Consider the following 21,561-nt stretch of genomic DNA (forward strand, 5'->3'; position numbering starts at 1 on the left):
CATGTATCTTTCTAAAAGCCCCTTCAACATCACTGTTACTGGCAACCGTGTTCCAGGCACGTACCAAAAACATGCCTTGCACATCTTCAATCTTTACCCCTCGCATCTTAAAACTATGCCCTCTACTATTTGACATTTTCACCATGGGGAACAGGCCTACCCTATCTATGCATCTCATAATTTTATATGCTTAGTTTTAGAGATACAGGCCCTTCGGCCCACCGAGTCTGCACTGACCAAGAGAGAGTTTGCACTAATCAAGAGAGAGCTAGATAGAGCTCTTAAGGATAGCGGAGTCAGGGGGTATGAGGAGAAGGCAGGAACAGGGTACTGATTGAGAATGATCAGCCATGATCACATTGAATGGCGATGCTGGCTCGAAGGGCCGAATGGCCTCCTCCTGCACCTATTGTCTATTGACCAGTTGATTTAAAATACTAGAATACTTTCCTAATGGTTTTAGGGAAAACTATAATAAACAAAAAATGGGAATAACATGCAGCATTTTTCTATTGTGTAGCACAATAAAAACTATTTACAATTACTTTTATTAATAGAATCTGCTTTATTCCAGATCAGTGGAAGCTCTATTTCCCCTCCAATTATACACTACATTAAAGTAATATTTGGACGTTAGAAATATAGCACATATCCTGAGTCTTGTGGTAAAATCATCCAATTAGTCCCACTTACCTGCATTTTCCCCTTTAAATTCCCTCATGACAGTTCAGTTGAACCTGTTCCATTGTCTTTTCAGGCAATACATTCCACATCGCAGTATCTATACATCCCCTTTGGTTTCTGTATCAATCAGTTTAAACCTGCATCAGTTGGTCACCAACCAATGACTCTGGTTAGAATGGGGTTATAGATTTTAAAGAAAAATGTGGTTTAAAAAAAAGTGAAATACATGCGTCTTAATAATAGCATATATTCTAATATCAGGTCCCAAGCTGCTGAAATAAATCCCAGAATTAGTTTAAAAACCGTGCTGGAGGAACTCGGCGGGCGAGGCAGCATCTGCGGAGGAAATGGACAGACGACGCTTCGGGTCGGGACCGTAACCGAATCCCAGAATGAATCATTCACCTGTGTTATGCTGATTGAACGCGGCTGAGTCCTCTAATTGAATGGGAAGGAACTGCAGATGCTGGTTTAAACCGAGGATGGACACAGAAAGCTGGAGTAACTCAGCGGGACAGGCAGCATCACTGGAGAGAAGGAATGTGTGACGTTTTGGGTTGACACCCTTCTTCAGCATTTTGTGTCTATCTTCGAGGCTTGATCGCTTTGGATTCGGGAGAATAGGAAGGTAAGAGAAATGGCTAGGCGGTTGATAGAACTCAGTGGCATAAAGTGGATCAACTCGTTCCACCAATGTGCACAGAGCTATCAAAGATCTCACTTGAATGAATGGTGTTAAGATTCCTGGAAGACCCCGTGTCATTGAGCATATGCTGGAAAGAGACTATGATGAGAGAACGGTGGTAGAGATGTAGCCTTACAGTGCAAGGGTCCCAGGTTCGATCCTGACTACGAGTGCTATAATCTGCTGACTGTGACCGCGTGGGTTTTCCCCGGGTGCTCTGGTTCCATCCCACACTCCAAAGTCGTACAGGTTTGTAAGTTTTGGTTTCAAAAAAATGCAAATTGTCCCCAATGTGTAGGATAGTGTTAGTGTATGGGGTAATTGCTGGTCGGCGCGGACTCGATGGGCTGAATAGCCTGTTTAGGCGCTGCAACTAAAGACTAAAATAAACTTTTTTGCAATAACGTCGAAACAGTTTTGTTCAGAAATTCCTCAGATTTCCAAGTGTTAGGAGCTTATTGTATCTAATCTTGCGTTGATGTGGGGTCAGATGTAAATGCTGCACACGAGTGCAAGGAGGAACTGCAAATGCTGTTTTACACCGATGGTAGACACAAAATACTGGAGAAATGCAGCATCTCTGGAGAAAAGGAATAGGTGGCATTGCGGTCGAGACTCTTCTTCAAGCTGAGAGTCAGGGAGGGGGAAACTGGGTGTATGGGAAGGCGCAGAACAAGGCAGAGCCTGCATCGATGACTCGGGAAAGGTGGAGCCCACAATGGTCCATTGTTGGCTGGGGACGAGGTGATAACAAACAGTGAAATTAGCAACAGGACTGAGGTGGGTGGAAGAGTGCAGTAGTCTGTGTCGCTGCCTCTCGGTACCAGGGCAACAGGGTGGATCCTGACCGTGGCTACCGTGCGGCGTTCACACCGTCTCTCTCCTCGGTGGGCTACGTAAATTACCCTTTTATGCAGATTAATGGGGAAAAGAGTCAGATTCAACATGGGCGTGTGTGAGAAAGAATAAGTTGCAGTGTACAGGGACATCGAGTGAAATGATGGGACTGGTGGGATTGCTTCGCTGGGAGCCGGTGGCGTATGTGCTGGGCTGTGGCCACCTCACGCTTCCTTATCTACCTGACACCCTCATCAGAGACCAGAAAATGGTTTAAAAAAATTGCTCAACAGGACACGCATTGTCTTAAAGAGTCATACAGCGTGAAAAGAGGCCCCGGCAAGTTTCCCATGTGATTCTCAGTGTGTTCGACAAAACCAAGGGATGATTACTGTTCATTAAGGCATATTATAGCAACCCTGGGCTCCATGGTGATGCAGGTGACTCTTAACACGAAGAGAAACTGTTTTTCTGCTACTTTAAGGTTGATGGGGCATTCATAATCTATTAACGTGTGGCATATAGAGTCATGGAGTGATACAGTGTGGACACAGGCCCTTCGGCCCAACTTGCCCACACCGGCCAACGTGTCCCAGCTACACTAGTCCCACCTGCCTGCGTTTGGTCCATATCCCTCCAAACTTGTCCTATCCATGTACCTGTCTGACTGTCTCTTAAACGTTGGGATAGTCCCAGCCTCAACTACCTCCTCTGGCAGCTTGTTTCATACCCCCACCACCCTTTGTGTGAAAGGCTGTATGGAACTTTTATACTTGGTTAACTTTTAAAGATAACCGACATGCAACTAACTTCTGGCCTTCATTCTCCCAAACTTGCGCAGGGAAAGTGTTCAAAGTTAGATCGAAGACGTTCATTACACATTAAAAAAGGGGAATGATGGATTTGAATATGATGCCAAATACTAAATGATCCTCATATCTGACACAAGTGGTTTTTGTACAGATATCAGTTCAAAAATTTGTTCTTGAACTTACATTTGGGAAAGAGCTCAGTCCTTGATCTGGAAACATCACCGTGCTCCGTCACCTGGGTTATCTTCTTCAGCGGCCACTTGACTGTAGATTTCTTTATGCAATCTTGGCTTATTAAAATAGATCAACTGAAGGGAATCAGCACGATTCAGCATCAAGTTATCTACAAAGAAAGTGTAGCTAAGTTTGCAAACAATGCTGAATTGAGCAGCACCTCGGGAATTGGCTCAAGCACAGGACTATTCATAAAAAGTTCATAAATGAAATATGAACATCAGTGACCCATCAGCCTCACTCAAATCCAGAAGGAAAGTGTATCTTAATTCTGGACATTTCCAATGCAAGTCACACAAACTGGAGAAAAAGGTCACATCCATGAACATGGTTCCCAGATTTAATATTTATGTCTGTCTCTCTCCCTATAATATACAGTACATACATGTGTGTATATTATAGATACACACATAGACACATACATATATATATACATACATTAGAGAAACATAAACAGTCAATTTGGGTACCATATATATTTAAAACCATATCGTAGGATTGAGTAAAAAAGTTATTTTATAAGCTGATACAGCTAAGAGTCACTTTATTATTGCTTAGTTGGAATGACCGTAAAATAATTTTCCTGAGCATGACAATTAGTTCACAAAAGGTTCTAATTTGTAAAAAAAACAGGACCATGAATGCTTTGACCATGAATAATTCACCTAAAGTAAAATTTGCGCGTCCATTTACATCTCATAAACATGCTTCACGTAATTTTCTGATTTAAAAGTCATGATCTTGAAGAAAATAATCTTTAAACTGTTACCAAGCATTAAAAATGTCATGCTGCAACGATGGCCATTAGATTAATACGCAGCAAGAGAGAGAGAGAGACAGAGAGAGCTTCACTCTTGTGTAATACTGCAAAATGCACTGTTTATCGCAGTGGAATGCACTTGTGGCCCTTGTGACTTACTGTCAAGTGAGTTAACCGCACAAATATTATACATTACATTTTTTAAGACCTGGCCAGAAAACTTTCAAAGTGGAAAACAATATAACATCCAATGAACGTCACTGGCACGTAATCTCCAGACACGATCATCAGGATTCTGTTTCAGCTCCTTTCCCAAACCCTGGTCACTTCGGGTCAGCAATCTAAGTTTGGCAACAAACCGTGCACAGCACACGTATCAACAGGGATTCAGTTGTTAGCGTGTAAGATGATACAATTGTCAAATGAGGTAAGGATGGAGACTTCTTCTTACAATGATCTGGAGTTTCCTCTTGCTAAAGAGAGATTGTAGAATGCCCTAGATGTCAAGGCACAACAAGCTTCCGATTATTACCTGCTTATTGTTGTGGAGCGGACAGACACAACTTGTCATAGTCATACAGGGGGAAACAGGCCCTTCAGCCCAACTTGCCCACACCGGCCAACATATCCCATTTACACTAGTCCCACCTGCCTGCATTTGGCCCATATCCCTCTAAACCTGTCCAATCCATGTACCTGTCTAAATGTTGTTTCTTAAACTTTGCGATTGTACCTGCCTCAACTACCTCCTCCGGCAGCTCGTTCCATACACCTATCACCCTTTGCCTGAAAAGATTACCCTTCAGATTCCTATTAAATCTTTCCCCCCTCACCTGAAACCTTTGTTCCCTGATTCTTGATTCCCCTACTCTGGGCAAGAGACTCCCAAAAACTCAATTAGCTTTTTGGTATAATTGAAATGAGCTATACTCAAATTTTAATTTCAATCTTATTCTAAACTCTGTTCACTAATATATGTAAGCCAACTAGGATTTCAATGTTGAAACATTGATCACTAACACACCTATTAATATTGATTATGAACCACTGGGAAAATTTGGGAACACAAGCCTGGCTCTGCACCTTCCCTACATATCTTGTGAATGAAGTGGGGCTCAACCTCCTGGAAATGGCATTGCAACATGCGACCAACCTTAAATTTCGCATCCAAATTCCGCAACAATGAGTTGAGACAAAAAAAAAATTAAAATCATCATCTTAGTTGCTGACTTGATTTAGTTTAGTTTGGAGATAGAGTGGAAACAGACCCTTCGGCACACCGAGTCCGTGCCGAACAGCGATCCCTATACACTAGCACTATCCTACACACTAGGGACAATTTATGATTTTTACCAAAGCCAATTAACCTACAAACCTCTGTCTTTGGAATGTGGGAGGAAACCAGTGCACCCGGGGAAAACCCACGTGGTCACGGGGAGAACATACAAACTGCGTACAGATGGCACGCAGAGTCAGGATTGAACCGGGGTCTCTGGACTGTAAGGCAGCAACTCTACTCCTGCGCCACTGTGATCTTCACTTAGTTGGCTGAGAAAACATTTTAGTCACATGGTTTCAAAATTCAATTTACTAACAATTGAAGTCCATAAATAGTAGTAAAGATGCAACAGGAAAGTGTACTTCTTAGAAACATATAAATTATTTTTTTATTTACAAAGCCTGTTACAAAACGAAACAAAAAACATCCCTCACTAGAGAATATCTCCAAGCTGGGGGTGGAACTATGGCAGTGTCATTCAGAAACAAAGTTTGTTCAATTTATACGCCATTGAATTAACTATTTACAGCTATTCTAGACACCATTCTGTTAACAATACCACAAAGATGAAGAGAGGCATGGAATGAACACAATCGTACTGCTGGAGGGTAGGTGATGGAAAATTGCACAAAGCAAATTGAAAATGTGTAGTGTATAATTTTTTTACAGGAAAAGAAGTCAAGGTATGGCACAGATGAAGATTTTTGCATGCTTTTGATATCTTCAAATGGGGGGGGGGGGGGGGGAGGGGAGGGGGGTAGAATTTAAATCTGCAGTAGGAAAGCACAATGAGGCAGGTGCAAAGTTTTATCTGTGCAACAGCAGTATTAACACACCCATGACTGACCAGCATTGCAAAACCCACAGAGTTTTGTCAGAATGCCATGGGTCAACAGTGTAACAAAAAAATAAGGTGTAAATAGAAAAACTTTTTTCCCCAAGAATTCACTGAGATTCAGCAATAATATAATAATGCTGTATAAACTATTTTCTACAAATTTTTGATCAGCTTTATATACAATTGTTACATCAATACAAAAGAAGGCATACAGTAATCTGCTGTCTCTTTATGGCTGACAGGTTTATGCATTGTGTCCATGATTTGTACTGGTACAATATACAATACCAAGGCCCACAATGTGGGCAACTATTGACTCTTGTTCTAATTACCAGACCATCCCCTTCAGTCACGGACTTCTCTTGCATCTCACTACCCAGTAGCAGTTCCTGACAAGCACAGTCAGTTTTAAAAGGAAAGTTTGTATTTGTGACAGACTTCAGCATTATTTTTTTTAATATATTTATATATAAAATTATTCTAATTACTGGGAATTCATTTCCCACCCCCTGTAGTCTTATAACAACCCACAATAAATTAGAATAATTAAAATACTTAAAAGCTCCTAAGCTAATCATGACAAAACATTTGTGCAAAAATAACAACGGATATGTACACAATCTTCAGTCTAACAAAATGTACATAGCAAAAATTCAATCCAAATTCATTTAAAAAATATATAAACACGCAACTTTTGACATTCCTAAATTCTATTTCTGAACCTATCCTGGCCAGTTAGAGCATTAATAAAATGATAAATCATAAATTAATGAAAATTAACGCTAACAATTAAAGGAACAACCTCTTAACTGCATGGATGGTGATTAGCTTAAGAAAAATAGTTCTCTGCGCTGTAACTTCATTTTAACAGTCTCTGCACACCAGCTTTCGTTTATTACACAGAACAGATTTCGCTTTTACTATACCACTATTAAAACCATAAAAATCCATTCTTATTAGAGGAAAATCCTTGTTTACTCTAATCCCTGCCTGTTCTTTTCCAATTGGGAAGAATCCGTCACAAAATAAGTGCACTTTTAACACTGAATAATAAGACATCATTAACACTTCCTATGCTTCTCCTTTCCACTTAGCCCTCTCGTCCCTCTGCGACTTCACTCAATACATTATCATGCTAGAGAACTCCGCTGTTTCATTACACCTTCTAATACAAAGTTGGTGACAATCCAGTCTCTGTCACTTGCCTTTCAGCTTAAAAAGATTCTCTCAAATTTCCAACTCTTGCCAATCAACAAAACAAATTTTCCCTTGGCAAAGAAAAATTGCATTTGAAAAGGTTTTTTGTTTGTTTTCTGGTAGCTAAAGAGTCTACACAGGGATGGAATTATAAATGCAACAGTAAAATGCCGGTAAAACAAATTTGAGGCTTATTTTTCCTTCAATACCCCAACACAGCGAAAATCCACCATGTTGCTAAAACAACATTTTAATGAAAGCATATATCATTTATATAAAAACTATAGGAATACAAATCAGTGTAGTCACGTTGGATTCCATAAAATCTGCCAATTGTCGAGAATTTAAAAAAATTCCAGATAAAAATATGCTTTGATACATTTTATCTTCGTGGATATGTCAGACTGATTTAGATCATGATTTTATGTTAATTATCTTCGAAGGGGAGGGGATAATCATGATTATCCTGGCTTTTATGGAATCCGGTGTATTGCGTTACTGGGCACCCCGAGACCAGTGATACAGGTCTGTATACAAGTATACAAGTGATACAGGAATCTCTCTGGTCAGTAAATCACCACATCTCATTCAGCCAGCATTTCTAGACGAATGGGGGGGGGGGGGGGGGGTGGGGGAGGGAGGGTAAAGGCCGCTCGGAGGTATTGGCTGAGATGGAGGCATTCTTCACGTCTTCAGAGCAGAGGTTTGTGTCTCATCAGCGCAGTCAGTCCGTTTATGCAGTCGAAGGCGAGTACCAGAGCCACATGCAACGACTGAAGCTTTTCAAAACTACTTTCCCACAAAATATGATGTTCACTGCTGGATTTTTGGCTGCAAAAAAATAAAGCAAAAGTACAATTAAGACAAAGAAACAAAGATGCTGGAACCATGAGCAAAAAAACAAAATGGGAAACTCAGCTTGTCAGGCAGCATATTTGAAGGGATTGGACAGACAACACTGAGGGGGTCAGGCAGCATCTGTAGACGAATGAACAGACAAGGGTCTTGGCCCTTTTCAGGATGAAGAAAGGTCATGACTTGAAACTTCGTCTGTCCATTCCCTCCACAGATGCTGCCTGACCGTCCACAATATAATTAAGCTGTATAAGATGAGAGCTTATTGCATGTGGCAGGAGTAGATTTAAAATTATTAACATTAACATTAAAATTAGCTCTAGTGTGCTAGTCTACGGGATGATCGCTGGTCGGAACAGACTCGGTGGGCCGAAGGGCCTGTTTCCCTGCTGTAAATCTAAAGTCTCTCTAAAGTGTCAGCGCGCCATTATACTGCTAGGTAGTGCACTTCATCAATTGCTGCTCTAACACATGTTTTGCTTTGCAACATGAATTGTTAACACTGAACAGGACTCCAGGTAGATGAACCATGCCCTTCCTAAATTTATGGAAATCCATTGTTCTGGGGGAGGATGGATTGCTGGTGACAGACCAGATGGAGTTCAAACAGGAGCTTGCAATTGAGCAAATTCCCAGTTGCAGCAGATTAGACTAAATTCAACATATATTTTTTAATAATGCAGGATCAGCTGACCTCAAATAGGTCAACCATTACAGGCCTATGGTTAGTTTCATAACTTCCAACCCTCTCATTGTCACTCTTGTTCTCTGCTGAAATGCATGACAGGCACTTGTGCAACTCTACCTCAGAAGAGATCATTCACTTTAGGATAATAAACACTTCTCGCCAAGAGAGTAAACTTGCATCCTCCAAATTTTGAATGCGTGGTTGGGTTATTGATTCCTTGAATTTCATTCTTGGTAGTTAATTTTAAAAAAAATCAGAATAAATCTTCTGCAATGTTTTCTGCTAAAGTTTGCAACCAGGTATCAAAAAGGAAGTGACAAAGGGCATTGGGGCTAAGTTCAAAAGGAATGAATTCTTACTTGTTCCAGTGATAAGATTCAGTCAATTCACATATCCGGCATTCAAACCCACAGAGAGCAGAGACAGCTTGGTGTTCAATGTCTTTCATTCAATGACTTATTTGCTGGAACATGTTCCATCTCCCAGCAACTGAACCACAACTGAAATCACGATCGCCATTAACAACTCCTATCCTCGCATTTATATTTGCACCCTGCCAGTCTTGCAGCAACGTTGACACTAGCATCCACACTCGGAGTCTGCACATACTGTCAGATAGTCAACCTGCATTAAGCTCATCACGTTGCAACACAGACACCAAGACGCATCACTCTTGCAGAACAAGCTGTCACACAAGTGCCCCCAACAACAGCAGCCTGGTGGCACTGTCCTTTGCATTTCCCAAGGATCGAGGATGACTTGGAATTGTATTAACTTTCTTTTAACAAGTTTCTATTTTTCTTGTGGTGAAACCTAAACCGGGAGGAAAAGCTACAGTTTTGAAAGTATTTATATGTCTGTGTTAATGTGTTGAGAACTAACGGAGCCCAAATGTCAATTGTCAATGCTCAAAACACAAACAATCGGCTTAGAGTCATAGAGTGATACAGTGTGGAAACAGGCCCTTCGGCCCAACTCGCCCACACCGGCCAACAATGTCCCAGCTACACTAGTTCCACTTGCCTGCGCTTGGTCCATAATCCCTCCAAACCTGTCCTATCCATGTACCTTGAACCCATGTCTTCTGGTCCTCGATTCCCCTGCTCTGGGCAAAAGACTGTGCATCTGCCCGATTTATTCCTCTCATGATTTTGTACACCTCTATAAGATCTCCCCTCATCCTCCTGCACTCCGTGGAATAGAGACCCAGTCTACTCAACCTCTCCCTATAGCTCACACCCTCTAGTCCTGGCAACATCCTCGTAAATCTTTTCTGAACCCTTTCAAGCTTGACAATATCTTTCCTATAACATGGTGCCCAGAACTGAACACAATATTCTAAATGCGGTCTCACCAACGTCTTACACAACTGCGACATGACATCCCAACCTCTACACTCAATACTCTGACTGATGAAGGCCAAAGTGCCAAAATCCTTTTTGACCACCTTATCTACCTGCGATTTCAAGGAATCATGCACCTGTACTCCTAGATCCCTCTGCTCTGCAACACAACCCAGAGGCCTACCATTTACTGTGTAGGTCTTGCCCTTGTTTGACGTCCCAAATTGCAACACCTCACACTTTTCTGTATTAAATTCCATCAACCATTCCTCCGCCCACCTGGCCAATAGATCCAGATCCTGCTACAATAGAAACAGGCCCTATGGCCCAATTCATCTATAGCAACCAGGATTTATAACTGAGCTAGTCCCATATGCTTGCATTGGGCTTATATATATCTGCACCTTCCCATCTATGTACCTTTCTAAATGTTTATTAATCATTACCATTGTCCCCGCCCCTAAAGCATTCTCTGGCAGTCGATGGTGTACACACACACACCTCTTAATGTCAGATGAAAATGCTGTTATGTTTCTGGTGACAACTGCTGGAGTGAACAGGATTTGGATTGGAACCGAAACTCTTGTTTCCTCCCAGTGACTACACTCAGAAGAGTTAATTATAAACCAATCCTGCCATCAAAAGGTCACTCAAATGAACTGCAGCTCCACAGGAGCCATGTTAAGTGATGCAAACAGCCTGTTACCTACTTGTCTGTTACCATGTGCGCAGTTGGTGGTGGTTGATGGACTGGACTGCGATAAAAGTGTACTGCTGCTTTTCCCAATCTACGGAAAAGACCCGAGAAAAGGTTAAAAGAAAATTAATATCACATAACATAAACATTTTCAAAAGAGACTACTTATTGGCAGAAGGAAATCCAGCATCATGAAAATATAGCCTTCTAGCAACATTAAATCATTCTAATCATGTGAAATGTTATCTTTTCTAAATAATCATCCAAGTAACAATGTTCGCTTCCATTCAGAATTAAAAAAATTAAATACTTTAAATGTCAGACTTCATTGAATTGTAGTGTTAACATCTCAGATGACCCATCTTACGCTCAGCACATATATGTAAGCATGATGAAGGCATGCCAGTGCATTTAAAGAGTTTCAGTTTGTCTCTGAATACTCCAACAAAGGATAACAGATGTGCTTCAAAAGTTGCAATTTTTGAGGCAGGTACTATCGAAATGTTAAAGAAACGAAAGAAACATTGCGATGTTTAAGAAGCAATGTGTTTGTGAAATTTATGGACAATTTATGTGTAATTTTTTTCACATATATTTATCTGAGTCTTTGTGCACCGCGGTGATGCAGGCTGCAAACAAGATATTTAATTGTACCTGGACCTCGCCATTTTGTGTGCAAATGAAAATAAACTAGACTTGAGTCAAACCCATTTCGAACTGTACCTCAGAAGGAGACAACACACTGTGATGAGGCTAAGAAAACAGGTAGCCGTCAAATTAATGGCATCAAAGCAACAACAGATATCATTTTGTACACAAAACCCTTGCATTGTAAAGTGGATTTTGAGAAAACAAAACAATTTTTTTCCTGTACAAGTACTATTTTAATCTGTTTAGTTTAGTTTGATTTAGTTTATTGTCATGTGTACCGAGGTACAGTGAAAAGCTTTACTGTTTAAGGATCAGTTAATCGGATTGACAACACCTTCGCATCCCCACACACGCGGACAAAGAGAAATATCTTGCAGTTGGTTTGTCTTGCACAGAGAAGCAAAGAATGGAAAAACACCAATCAGAACTCTGGAGGAGGTCAGTGGGTTTAGCAGCGTCTGTGAAGGCAAAGGTGTATGTTGAGGACTGGGAAGAGGGATGGTTTCTGAAATACAGGAGTCTTAGGGAGGGCTGGGACAGAGGCTGTCAGATGGTAGATGGAACCAGACGGGGGAGGGGGATGATGAGCAGATGGAACCAAGTGGGGGCTGTGATGGCCGAGATGATGAACAAAGAGTACATGAATAGTTGGATGGGTGCGTGGGGGGGGGGAGACCATCTTTGTGGATCACCAAAAATAGAATGCCATAGGGTTGTAAGCTACCCAAGCAGGAATAGGAGGCATTGTTCTCCCAGTTTACATGTGGCCCCTCAGTAGCAATGAAGGTGGCTGGGGGCTCAGACAGGCTGTTGTGGGAATGGAAAGGAATGACATGCAACTAGAAGCTCAAAATGGCCATTTTGGGCAGATCTTCCCTGCTCTTTGTAAACTAGACACATCCTGACTATCCAAGATAGACACAAAATGCTGGAGTTACACAGCAGGCCAGGCAGCATCTCTGGAGAGAAGGAATAGGTGATGTTTCCGGTCGAGATCCTTCTTCAGACTGAGATTCCCTGACTGAGAGATGGGTCTCGACCCGAAACGCCACCTATTCCTTCTCTCCAGAGATGCTGCCTGACCCGCTGCGATACTCCAGCATTTTGTGTCTATCTTCGGTGTAATCCAGCATCTGCAGTTCCTTCCTACACATCATGACCACCTTCTATTATGTGTGAATGCCAGCATTGCAGCCGTTGTAGAACAACTGAGCTGAAAGTGCAACTAATTCCGGGAGTGCATGTATGGTCCAATAGTTCTTACACTATCCAAGTCTTTCTGCAGTTTCTTGGTATTATATGGAGTGAACTGAATTGCCTGCAATCTGATAACAATGGGAATCTTAGGCAAAGGCAAAGGCCAATACTAATGTTTGGATGTAAATATCGAAAGTCATGCGTTACAAACTTTGTACAATTCACAAGAGATGAAAGGTTATTTTATTAAAATGTCTGCATGTGGATATTTTAAAGTACATGGAAATAATGGCATGCTTGGAGCCAATGCAAATCTGCTTGGCAATGAAAAACAGCAGATAATGATTTCTTGTCTTAAAATAGACCCATGGAGTTCTGTAGTGATCTGCTGTGGCATTGTGCCATGCAGCCAGAAGATTTCTGAAAGTTTGTAACTCCGTAAAGGGCAGCACCGTGGAGAAGCGGTAGAGTTACTGCCTTACAGCACCAGAGATCCGGGTTCCATCTTCAGTTTCCTCCCACACTCCAGACATGCAGGATTGTAAGTTAATTGGCTTGGAATAAATGTAAAATTGTTCCACGTGTGTGTTAAAGTGCGGGGATTGCTGGTCAGTGCAGACTCGGTGGGCCGAAGGGCCTGTTTCCGCGCAGTATCTCTAAACTAAATTAAATAAAACTTACGCTAAATATAAACATGTAGGTATATCATGAAGTTCTGAAGGGGCTTCCGCAAATCCATGATTTCTCTTTCCCAAAATTTACATCTTACAAGAATGCACAGGATTCAAAAAGGAGCAATGAATTTTGAATTGGAATGACAGAAGCTACTTCTACAATTTAATTTTATTACAGAGGGGTCCGAAGAGGAGACAGTCAGACAGTGACAAAACCAGAGTATCCCAACTCCCGTATTCAATATGATGACTGATGAAAGCATTCATTTATATAACATATATAGGGCAGCACGGTGGCTCATCAGTGGAGTTGCTGCCTTACAGTGCTTACAGCGCTGAAGACCCGGGTTTGATCCTGACTAGGGGTTCTGTCTGTCCGAAGTTTGTACGTTCTCCCAGTGACCTGCGTGGGTTTTCTCCAAGATCTTCGGTTTCCTCCCACATTCTGAAGACATACAGGTTTGGTATAAAAAATGTTAATTGTCCCTAGTGTGTGTAGGATAGTGTTAATATGAGGGGATTGCTGGTCGGTGTGGACTCGGTGGGCTGAAGGGCCTGTATCTGCGCTGTATCTCTCTAAACTAAACATCTAAATGTCACCTGAAGATTATGACTGTAACCTATTTGATTAAAATGCTGCCAGTTTGCAAACTACCTTAAGGAATCAAATAAAAATATTTTATTGACCCTAATCTTAGACCACAGACAATAGGCGCAGGAGTAGGCCATTCGGCCCTTCGAGTCAGCACCACCATTCAATGTGATCATGGCTGATCATTCCCAATCAGTACCCCGTTCCTGCCTTCTCCCCATACCCCCTGACTCCGCTATCCTTAAAAGCTCTATCTAGCTCTCTCTTGAAAGCACTCAGATAATTGGCCTCCACCGCCTTCTGAGGAAGAGAATTCCACAGATTTACAACTCTCTGACTGAAAAGATTTTTCCTCATCTCCGTTCTAAATGGCCTACTCCTTATTCTTAAACTGTGGCCCCTGGCTCTGGACTCCCCCAACATTGAGAACATGTTTCCTGCCTCTAACGTGTCCAACCCCTTAATAATCTTATATGTTTCAATAAGATCCCCTCTCATCCTTCTAAATTCCAGTGTATACAAGCCTAGTCGATCCAGTCATTCAACAGTCCGGGAATTAACCTAGTAAACCTACGCTGCACGCCCTCAATATCAAGAATATCCTTCCTCAAATTTGGAGACCAAAACTGCACACAGTACTCCAGGTGCGGTCTCACTAGGGCCCTGTACACCTGCAGAAGGACCTCTTTGCTCCTATACTCAACTCCTCTTGTTATGAAGGCCAACATTCCATTGGCTTTCTTCACTGCCTGCTGTATCTGCATGCTTCCTTTTAGTGACTGATGCACTAGGACACCCAGATCTCGTTGTACGTCCTTTTCCTAACTTGACACCATTTAGATAATAATCTGCCTTCCTATTCTTACCACCAAAGTGGATAACCTCACACTTATCCACATTAAACTGCATCTGCCATGCATCCGCCCACTCACACAACCTGTCCAAGTCACCCTGCAACCTCATAGCATCTTCCTCACAGTTCACACTGCCACCCAGCTTTGTGTCATCTGCAAATTTGCTAATGTTACTTTTAATCCCACCATCCAAGTCATTAATGTATATTGTAAATAGCTGCGGTCCCAGCACCAAACCTTGCGGTACCCCACTAGTCATTGCCTGCCATTCTGAAAGAGACCCATTTATCCCCACTCTTTTCTTTCTGTCTGCCAACCAATTTTCTATCCATGTCAGTACCCTACCCCCAATACCATGTGCTCTAATTTTGCCCACTAATCTCCTATGTGGGACCTTGTCGAAGGCTTTCTGAAAGTCCAGGTACACAACATCCACCGGCTCTCCCCGTCCATTTTCCTAGTTACGTCCTAAAAAAAATTCCAGAAGATTAGTCAAGCATGATTTCCCCTTCATAAATCCATGCTGACTCGGAACGATCCTGTTACCACTATCCAAATGCTCCGCAATTTTGTCTTTTATAACTGACTCCAGCATCTTCCCCACCACCAATGTCAGACTAACTGGTCTATAATTTCCTGTTTTCTCTCTCCCTCCTTTCTTAAAAAATGGGATAACATTAGCTACCCTCCAATCCACAGGAACTGACCCTGAATCTATAGAACATTGGAAAATGATCACGATTTCTAAAGCCACCTCCTAAGTACCCTGGGATGCAGACCATTAGGCCCTGGGGATTTATCAGCCTTCAGTCCCATCAGTCTACCCAAAACCATTTCCTGCCTAATGTGAATTTCCTTCAGTTCCTCCGTCAGCCTAGGATCTCTGACCACTAGAACATCTGGGAGATTGTTTGTATCTTCCTTAGTGAAGACAGATCCAAAGTACCGGTTCAACTCGTCTGCCATCTTCTTACATGTGTGAGTGTGTGTGTGGCACCTCCCCAAGAGGTTAAATAAATTGTGCTGTACCGTTGGTCAGGGTCAGATACTCTCTATTTGATTGATGGAAGGCACAAAGGTAATGAGCTGAATGGTCATTCCTCAGCCAATTGATATTTTTATGCTCCCAGAATTTCAAGTGCAAGAGGAAATAAAACACAAAATATGTTAACACCTTTTTATCGTGATATAAGAAGCAATGAATTTCAGTGCAGTTGCTGTTCCCTTCAACTCTTGTCTACCTCCAACCCCTGGCATTCTTGCACAACAGCAAGCCACAGCCCCAAGACAGGTCTCTTCCAAAATATGCAGCATTCCTTGAGATTGTGACCATGCCACTGCTGTGATGTTTGACAAATGTAACCTCCTCCACCACACTTCCTTTGTGGTTCCTTGGATTCCAATCATACACATTCCAACAAAGCCAGTTTAACTCAAGCAATGCACTTGTTTTTCTCTGCATTTAAATTTAGGAAGACACACAATCCCATCCTTGACGGATCCATGTTTATTCTTTCCTCTCAATAACATTATCCGGTCTGAACATTATAGGGTCCCGGCCCAAAATGTCACCTCTCCATGTTCTCCAGGAGTGCTGCCTGACCACTGCGATACTCCAGCACTTTGTGTCCTAGATTATCCATAGGTACGAGTTCAGCCGACAGCAATCTATATATTTTTGTCACCAAATTGATTTGCTAACCAATGCCATTCTTCGTAGCCTGTCATCAATGGCAGATCATGAATGAGCTGGATAAAATATTCCCTGATATATGGCAAGAAATCACATTTGAGATTTTTAATTTCCTGAGCTCACCAAACCATTTTAACTTTTATTTCCCGATCACGTAATGTTATTTTTACCTCATCCCCACATTTCTCCTAAATCTCGACTTTGGTTACCTCCATGCTGGCCTGCCCAGATCCCTGTTACCTTAACCCTTAACTTGTTTAAACCTCATAAACCTGCAACCCACCCCATGCCTGCAAATCAACCCTTTCTTGCTGAATTCTCAACCCGAAACGTCATCTATCAACGTCCTCCAGAGCTGCTCCCTGACCCACTGAGTTACTCCAGCACTGTTTTTTTCTTGAAACCTTGATTCTTTGTTAACCCTCTCTGCCCAGAACTAAGACATGTTCAGAACTTTACTAAGGCATAGTAAACTACAGATTGGGTGCTGCCAGGCAGGATTAGTGCGAGTTGTCACAGCTGTGGCAACATTCACTGACTCTTCATTCACCGCTTGATAAATTAGTGACAAGACAGAGTTACTCCAGCATTTTGTGAATAAATCGATTTGTACCAGCATCTGCAGTTATTTTCTTAGAATACTATCTGTGTTCAGTTGTCCTGAACAGTGCATGGTGCCAGCAGTGATTATTTCAGGGAAAAAAAAATTTGATCAATGCAGTTTACTAATGATGTTACCGCAATCACAGTCAAAGGGTTTCGGGAAAAGCAGTAATGTCGTGAAAATAAATAGAAAGATGTCTATCGGAGAGAAATAACTGAGTTTAGAAACTGGATCTGTAACATATTTTAGATTTATGGAAATGTTTGCTCTGTCAATCTGCGACTGGATGAGTTGCCAATCCAAAGTCGATGGTATTTGGGTGCAGCAATTTCTAAATCAGCTTCCAACCCGAAAGCTGACATCTGTCACAAAGATGATTAAAAATATGATTAAATTGGATCAGTAACACCTGTTGCTGCTGATGAATCAGTGCAGACTGCAGTACCTTGACAATTTGCAAGGAGAGTGTAGAACAGGTGACCTTCGTTTGTCGTTGACATGTGTGGTTAACCCTTCACAGACCGCTGGGCGACACAGTGGCGCAGCGGCAGAGGAGCTGCCTTACAGCGCCAGAGACCCTGGTTTAATCCTGACTACTTGTGCTGTCTGTACGAAGTTTGTACTTTTTCCCCGGGACATGCATGGGTTTTCTCCATGTGCTCCGGTTTCCACCCACACTCCAAATACGTACTGGTTTGTAGGCTGATTGGCGTGGTAAAATTGTAAATTGTTCCTTGTGTGTGTCGGATAATGTTAGTGCGCAGGGATCGTGTGCAGGGACCCGGTGGGCCAAAGGGCCTGTTTCCACACTGTATCTCAAAACTAAACGAAACTAACATACAAGCCGTTAGGCAACATTGAAACAGACGCTGAGCTGAATGGGACAGAGTAGTGTGAGCTTCTCTGGCACTAAAGATGTGAAATTGCTTCCACGTTTCAGTGTAAATCGTTAATATTCATTTATAGTATGGTTAGTGCTATTGTGCAATAGCACATGCGTGCATGCTATAAGTGTCAAGCATAGGCTGCTGGTGACAATTGCTTCTGCAATCCCACAGTGACGTCTACCTACCTGAACAACCATCACAACAGCTGTAAGACACATCCTCTTTTGAGTCCATTTCCTGCAACATAGATTATTTTCTGACAGGTGTAGAGGTTATGGGAAGAAGGCAAGAGAATGGGGTTAGGAGGGAGAGATTGATCAGCCATAATTGAATGGCGAGGTAGACTTGATGGGCCGAAGAGCCTAATTCTACTCCTATCTTATGATCTTATGTTAGTTTACATCACCAGGACCCTGAACTTTCTAATTTCTCCTGTAAACAATGAAGAGTCTGAATATATTTTGGTGTAGGAAGGAACTGCAAATGCTTGTTTAAACCAGTCTGAAAAAGGGTCTCAACCCAAAATGTCACCCATTCCTTCTATCCAGCGATGCTGCCTATCCCGTTGAGTTACTCCAGCATTTTGTGTTGATCTTCTGAATTTATTTTTATAGTCCTTCAAGTTGGTACAATAACGAGAATACCTTATCATGATTGTCCCAGCCATGAATGTTTTAAGGTTTTTTACCGTATTTCCTTTGTACTTTCTCCTAACAAGAGAAAACATTCCTCGCTCAATGTATGCCAGTACAACAGGAAATGTTGGTAAAGTGAAGTTGATATACAAAACAGCATTCAACGTGTGGGTTTCTGAGCTAAAACACAATGGCATTGAGTTTAAGGCACAGAAAGATGCAATTGAATTCCTTTTGAACGTTGCTGGTTCAGACTTTATGTAAGTCACCACATACTCCCACTGGCACATCCTTCTATTCATTTCGCCCTCATCTACTTGTCCAGTTTCCCGTCAGATGAATTCATACTTTTGTCCGCAACTAACCCACATGTTGCCAGGTTTGGCATTCTAACCACTTTCTGGACAATGAGAATTTCTAACTGGCATTATAAATGACTCTCTTGCAACAATAGCACGCAAAAATGCACACCTCTTCGCAAAGACTCTATCAAACTAAAGTCCCCTCCAGGTCAACTCTCAGCTTTCTAATTTGAGAGGAGGCCTTCTACAAATAGAGGTACTTTTGAGAAATAGCAGTCAGAGGTTAGAGCACCTGATGTGTTTTCCTGCCTAGAAACAGTAATATGTAACAGTAAAGGCATAAATGCTGTTTTTTTCTCTAGTATTTACAATGGGACATAATTTTTCTGAAGTGAAATATGATAACAGATACTCCTGGGTTGTTTCACTGTGTAGGAAACCACCCAGGGACAGACATTCTTCAGTCTGATGAAGGGTCTCTACCCGAAACATCACCCATTCCTTTCTCCAGAGATGCTGCCTGACCCGCTGAGTTACTCCAGCATTTTGTGTCTACCTTGTTTCACATTGGCCTGGTTCTTACAGTGACACAACACCTTTGTACACCTCTTGCAATTTCTGCACAGGACGCAAAAGGTAATAATGCCCTCATCTACTCTGCCCGAGTTCCAAGCCTGCCACCTCCCCATCCCCGCATTTCATTCTGCAGATCTCCTTCTCCGCTCCTTTCAGAATTTATGAGTACTTTTGCTGCATTTTGGGGATGGGAGGGAGGCAGACGGAATAACAACGTACTGAACCTTGATTGTAGGGAACAATCGTTATCACTCTTATGACCAATAACAGCGAGGCTCCTTCCTGTCTTATACAACCTTCATACATAGAGTGTAATATTTAGAAGAAAGAAAGTAGGAACTTGCTTTGGGAGGGAACATATTTAATGATGAGTATCTTTACGTGGTGACTCGTTGTATACCATGGGTGTGCAAAACAAGGAATTTCACTGTGACTTGTCAGAGTGTTCATTCATTCACTCTCCCAACAGTCGTTGGTTTAAGACCAACAACGTCAAGTTCAGGAACAGCTACTTTCATATAATTATACGGTTTTTCAGTCAACCTGCACAACCCTAAAAAACCCCACAAAGTGCTGGAGTAACTCAGCGGGTTGGGCAGCATTGCTGAAGAACATGGATGGGTGACGTTTAGGGCCGGGGTGAGTCTGAAGAAGGGCGAAGTATGAACAACCTAAGCCTACCTCGTCAACGGAACACTAACGCCCACCTCTTGCACAACTATGGACTTGTTTTTAATAAGGCATAGGTGATTTTTTTCGTGGCAAAACCCTTCTTCAGACTGAGAGTCCAGGGGGGAGGGACGCTAGAGGTATGGAAAAGAACAGAACAAATCAGAGCCAGCACTGATGACCAAGGAAAGATGGAGCCCACAATAGTCCACTGTTAGCTGTGGAAGAGGTGATAATGAAGGGATTGTGATTGTGGTTGTGAACAGTGGAACTGGCAGGCCGACTTGGGTGAGGGAGGGGTGGAGAGAGAGAGGAAATCCAGAGGTTACTTGAAATTAGAGAAATCAAAACTGATACTGCTGGGTTGCAAGCTGCCCAAGCGAAATATGAGGTGGCTGGTTCTCAATAGGAAATCACAAACCGACAGCATTATTGCACTTAAATATATATATTAAGCTTCTTTATGCCATTAAACTAATTTTGATCCCCAGGAACTAATGTGTCCATTGACTTTTCAAATTAAGAACGTAATGAATATCACAACAATATTCCTTTCCTGTAATTTTGTCTATCTTCTGCACAACTCAGTTCCAACTGGGGATTTACATATATCCCTAACCTCCACAGAAGATAAAGAAGCTTTCACTTTCATAACGCCTTTCATAATCTCAGCATGTCCCATTACCCAAAACCAATTAAATTCATCCAGTGTGTAGGAAGGAACTGCAGATGCTGGTTTACAACAAAGATAGACACAAAATGCTGGAGTAACTCAGTGGGACAGGCAGCATCTCTGGAGAGAAGGAATGGGTGACGTGTCAGGTCGAGACTCTTCTTCAGAAGTCTGAAGGAGGGTCTCGACCCGAAACGTCACCCATTCCTTCTCTCCAGAGATGCTGCCTGTTACTCAGAAATGCTGAGTTACTCAGCATTTTGTGTCTAAATTCATCCAGTGTTGTCAGTGTCGCATTACAGAAAATGCAGCAATTGATTAGTGTACAGGATGAACCCACGCAGAGCACCGAGATAAATGATCTAATAATCCATCTTTTACCAGTAATACAGGCACTCACGCCAGTCAGAATTACCCCTTGCCGAAATAACTCATTGAGTGTATTAACTGTCTCCGCGGCCTCTGGCTGCATTCGGAACACTTTCTGCAACGCAGGGCCTTCTGGGTAAGCACTGCCGCCATTGCCGGCTTGTTTCGGACGTATACTTGAGTGATCGGACAGTGTTGCGGAAATTGCAAACTGCCTTCATTGCATCTAGGGACTAAGTGCAGAATTGCCTACGCAAGTGCAAGTTTACGCAGGTC

At 42.1% G+C, this 21,561-nt stretch overlaps 1 protein-coding gene across 1 annotated transcript in view; it reads right to left on the minus strand.

Moving 5' to 3' along the window:
• Window positions 1-5,549: 5,549 nt before the first annotated feature.
• The window catches only part of LOC144603556 (ataxin-7-like protein 1), a 162,437-nt gene continuing 146,425 nt past the window's right edge, over window positions 5,550-21,561 (minus strand). The window contains 2 exon segments of the mRNA XM_078416932.1: window positions 5,550-8,157; window positions 10,923-11,000. Coding sequence (XP_078273058.1) covers window positions 8,140-8,157; window positions 10,923-11,000 — 96 coding nt within the window. The 3' untranslated portion in view covers window positions 5,550-8,139.

Source organism: Rhinoraja longicauda, chromosome 20 (assembly GCF_053455715.1).
Source record: "Rhinoraja longicauda isolate Sanriku21f chromosome 20, sRhiLon1.1, whole genome shotgun sequence".
NCBI classification, from domain to species: Eukaryota; Metazoa; Chordata; class Chondrichthyes; order Rajiformes; family Arhynchobatidae; genus Rhinoraja; species Rhinoraja longicauda.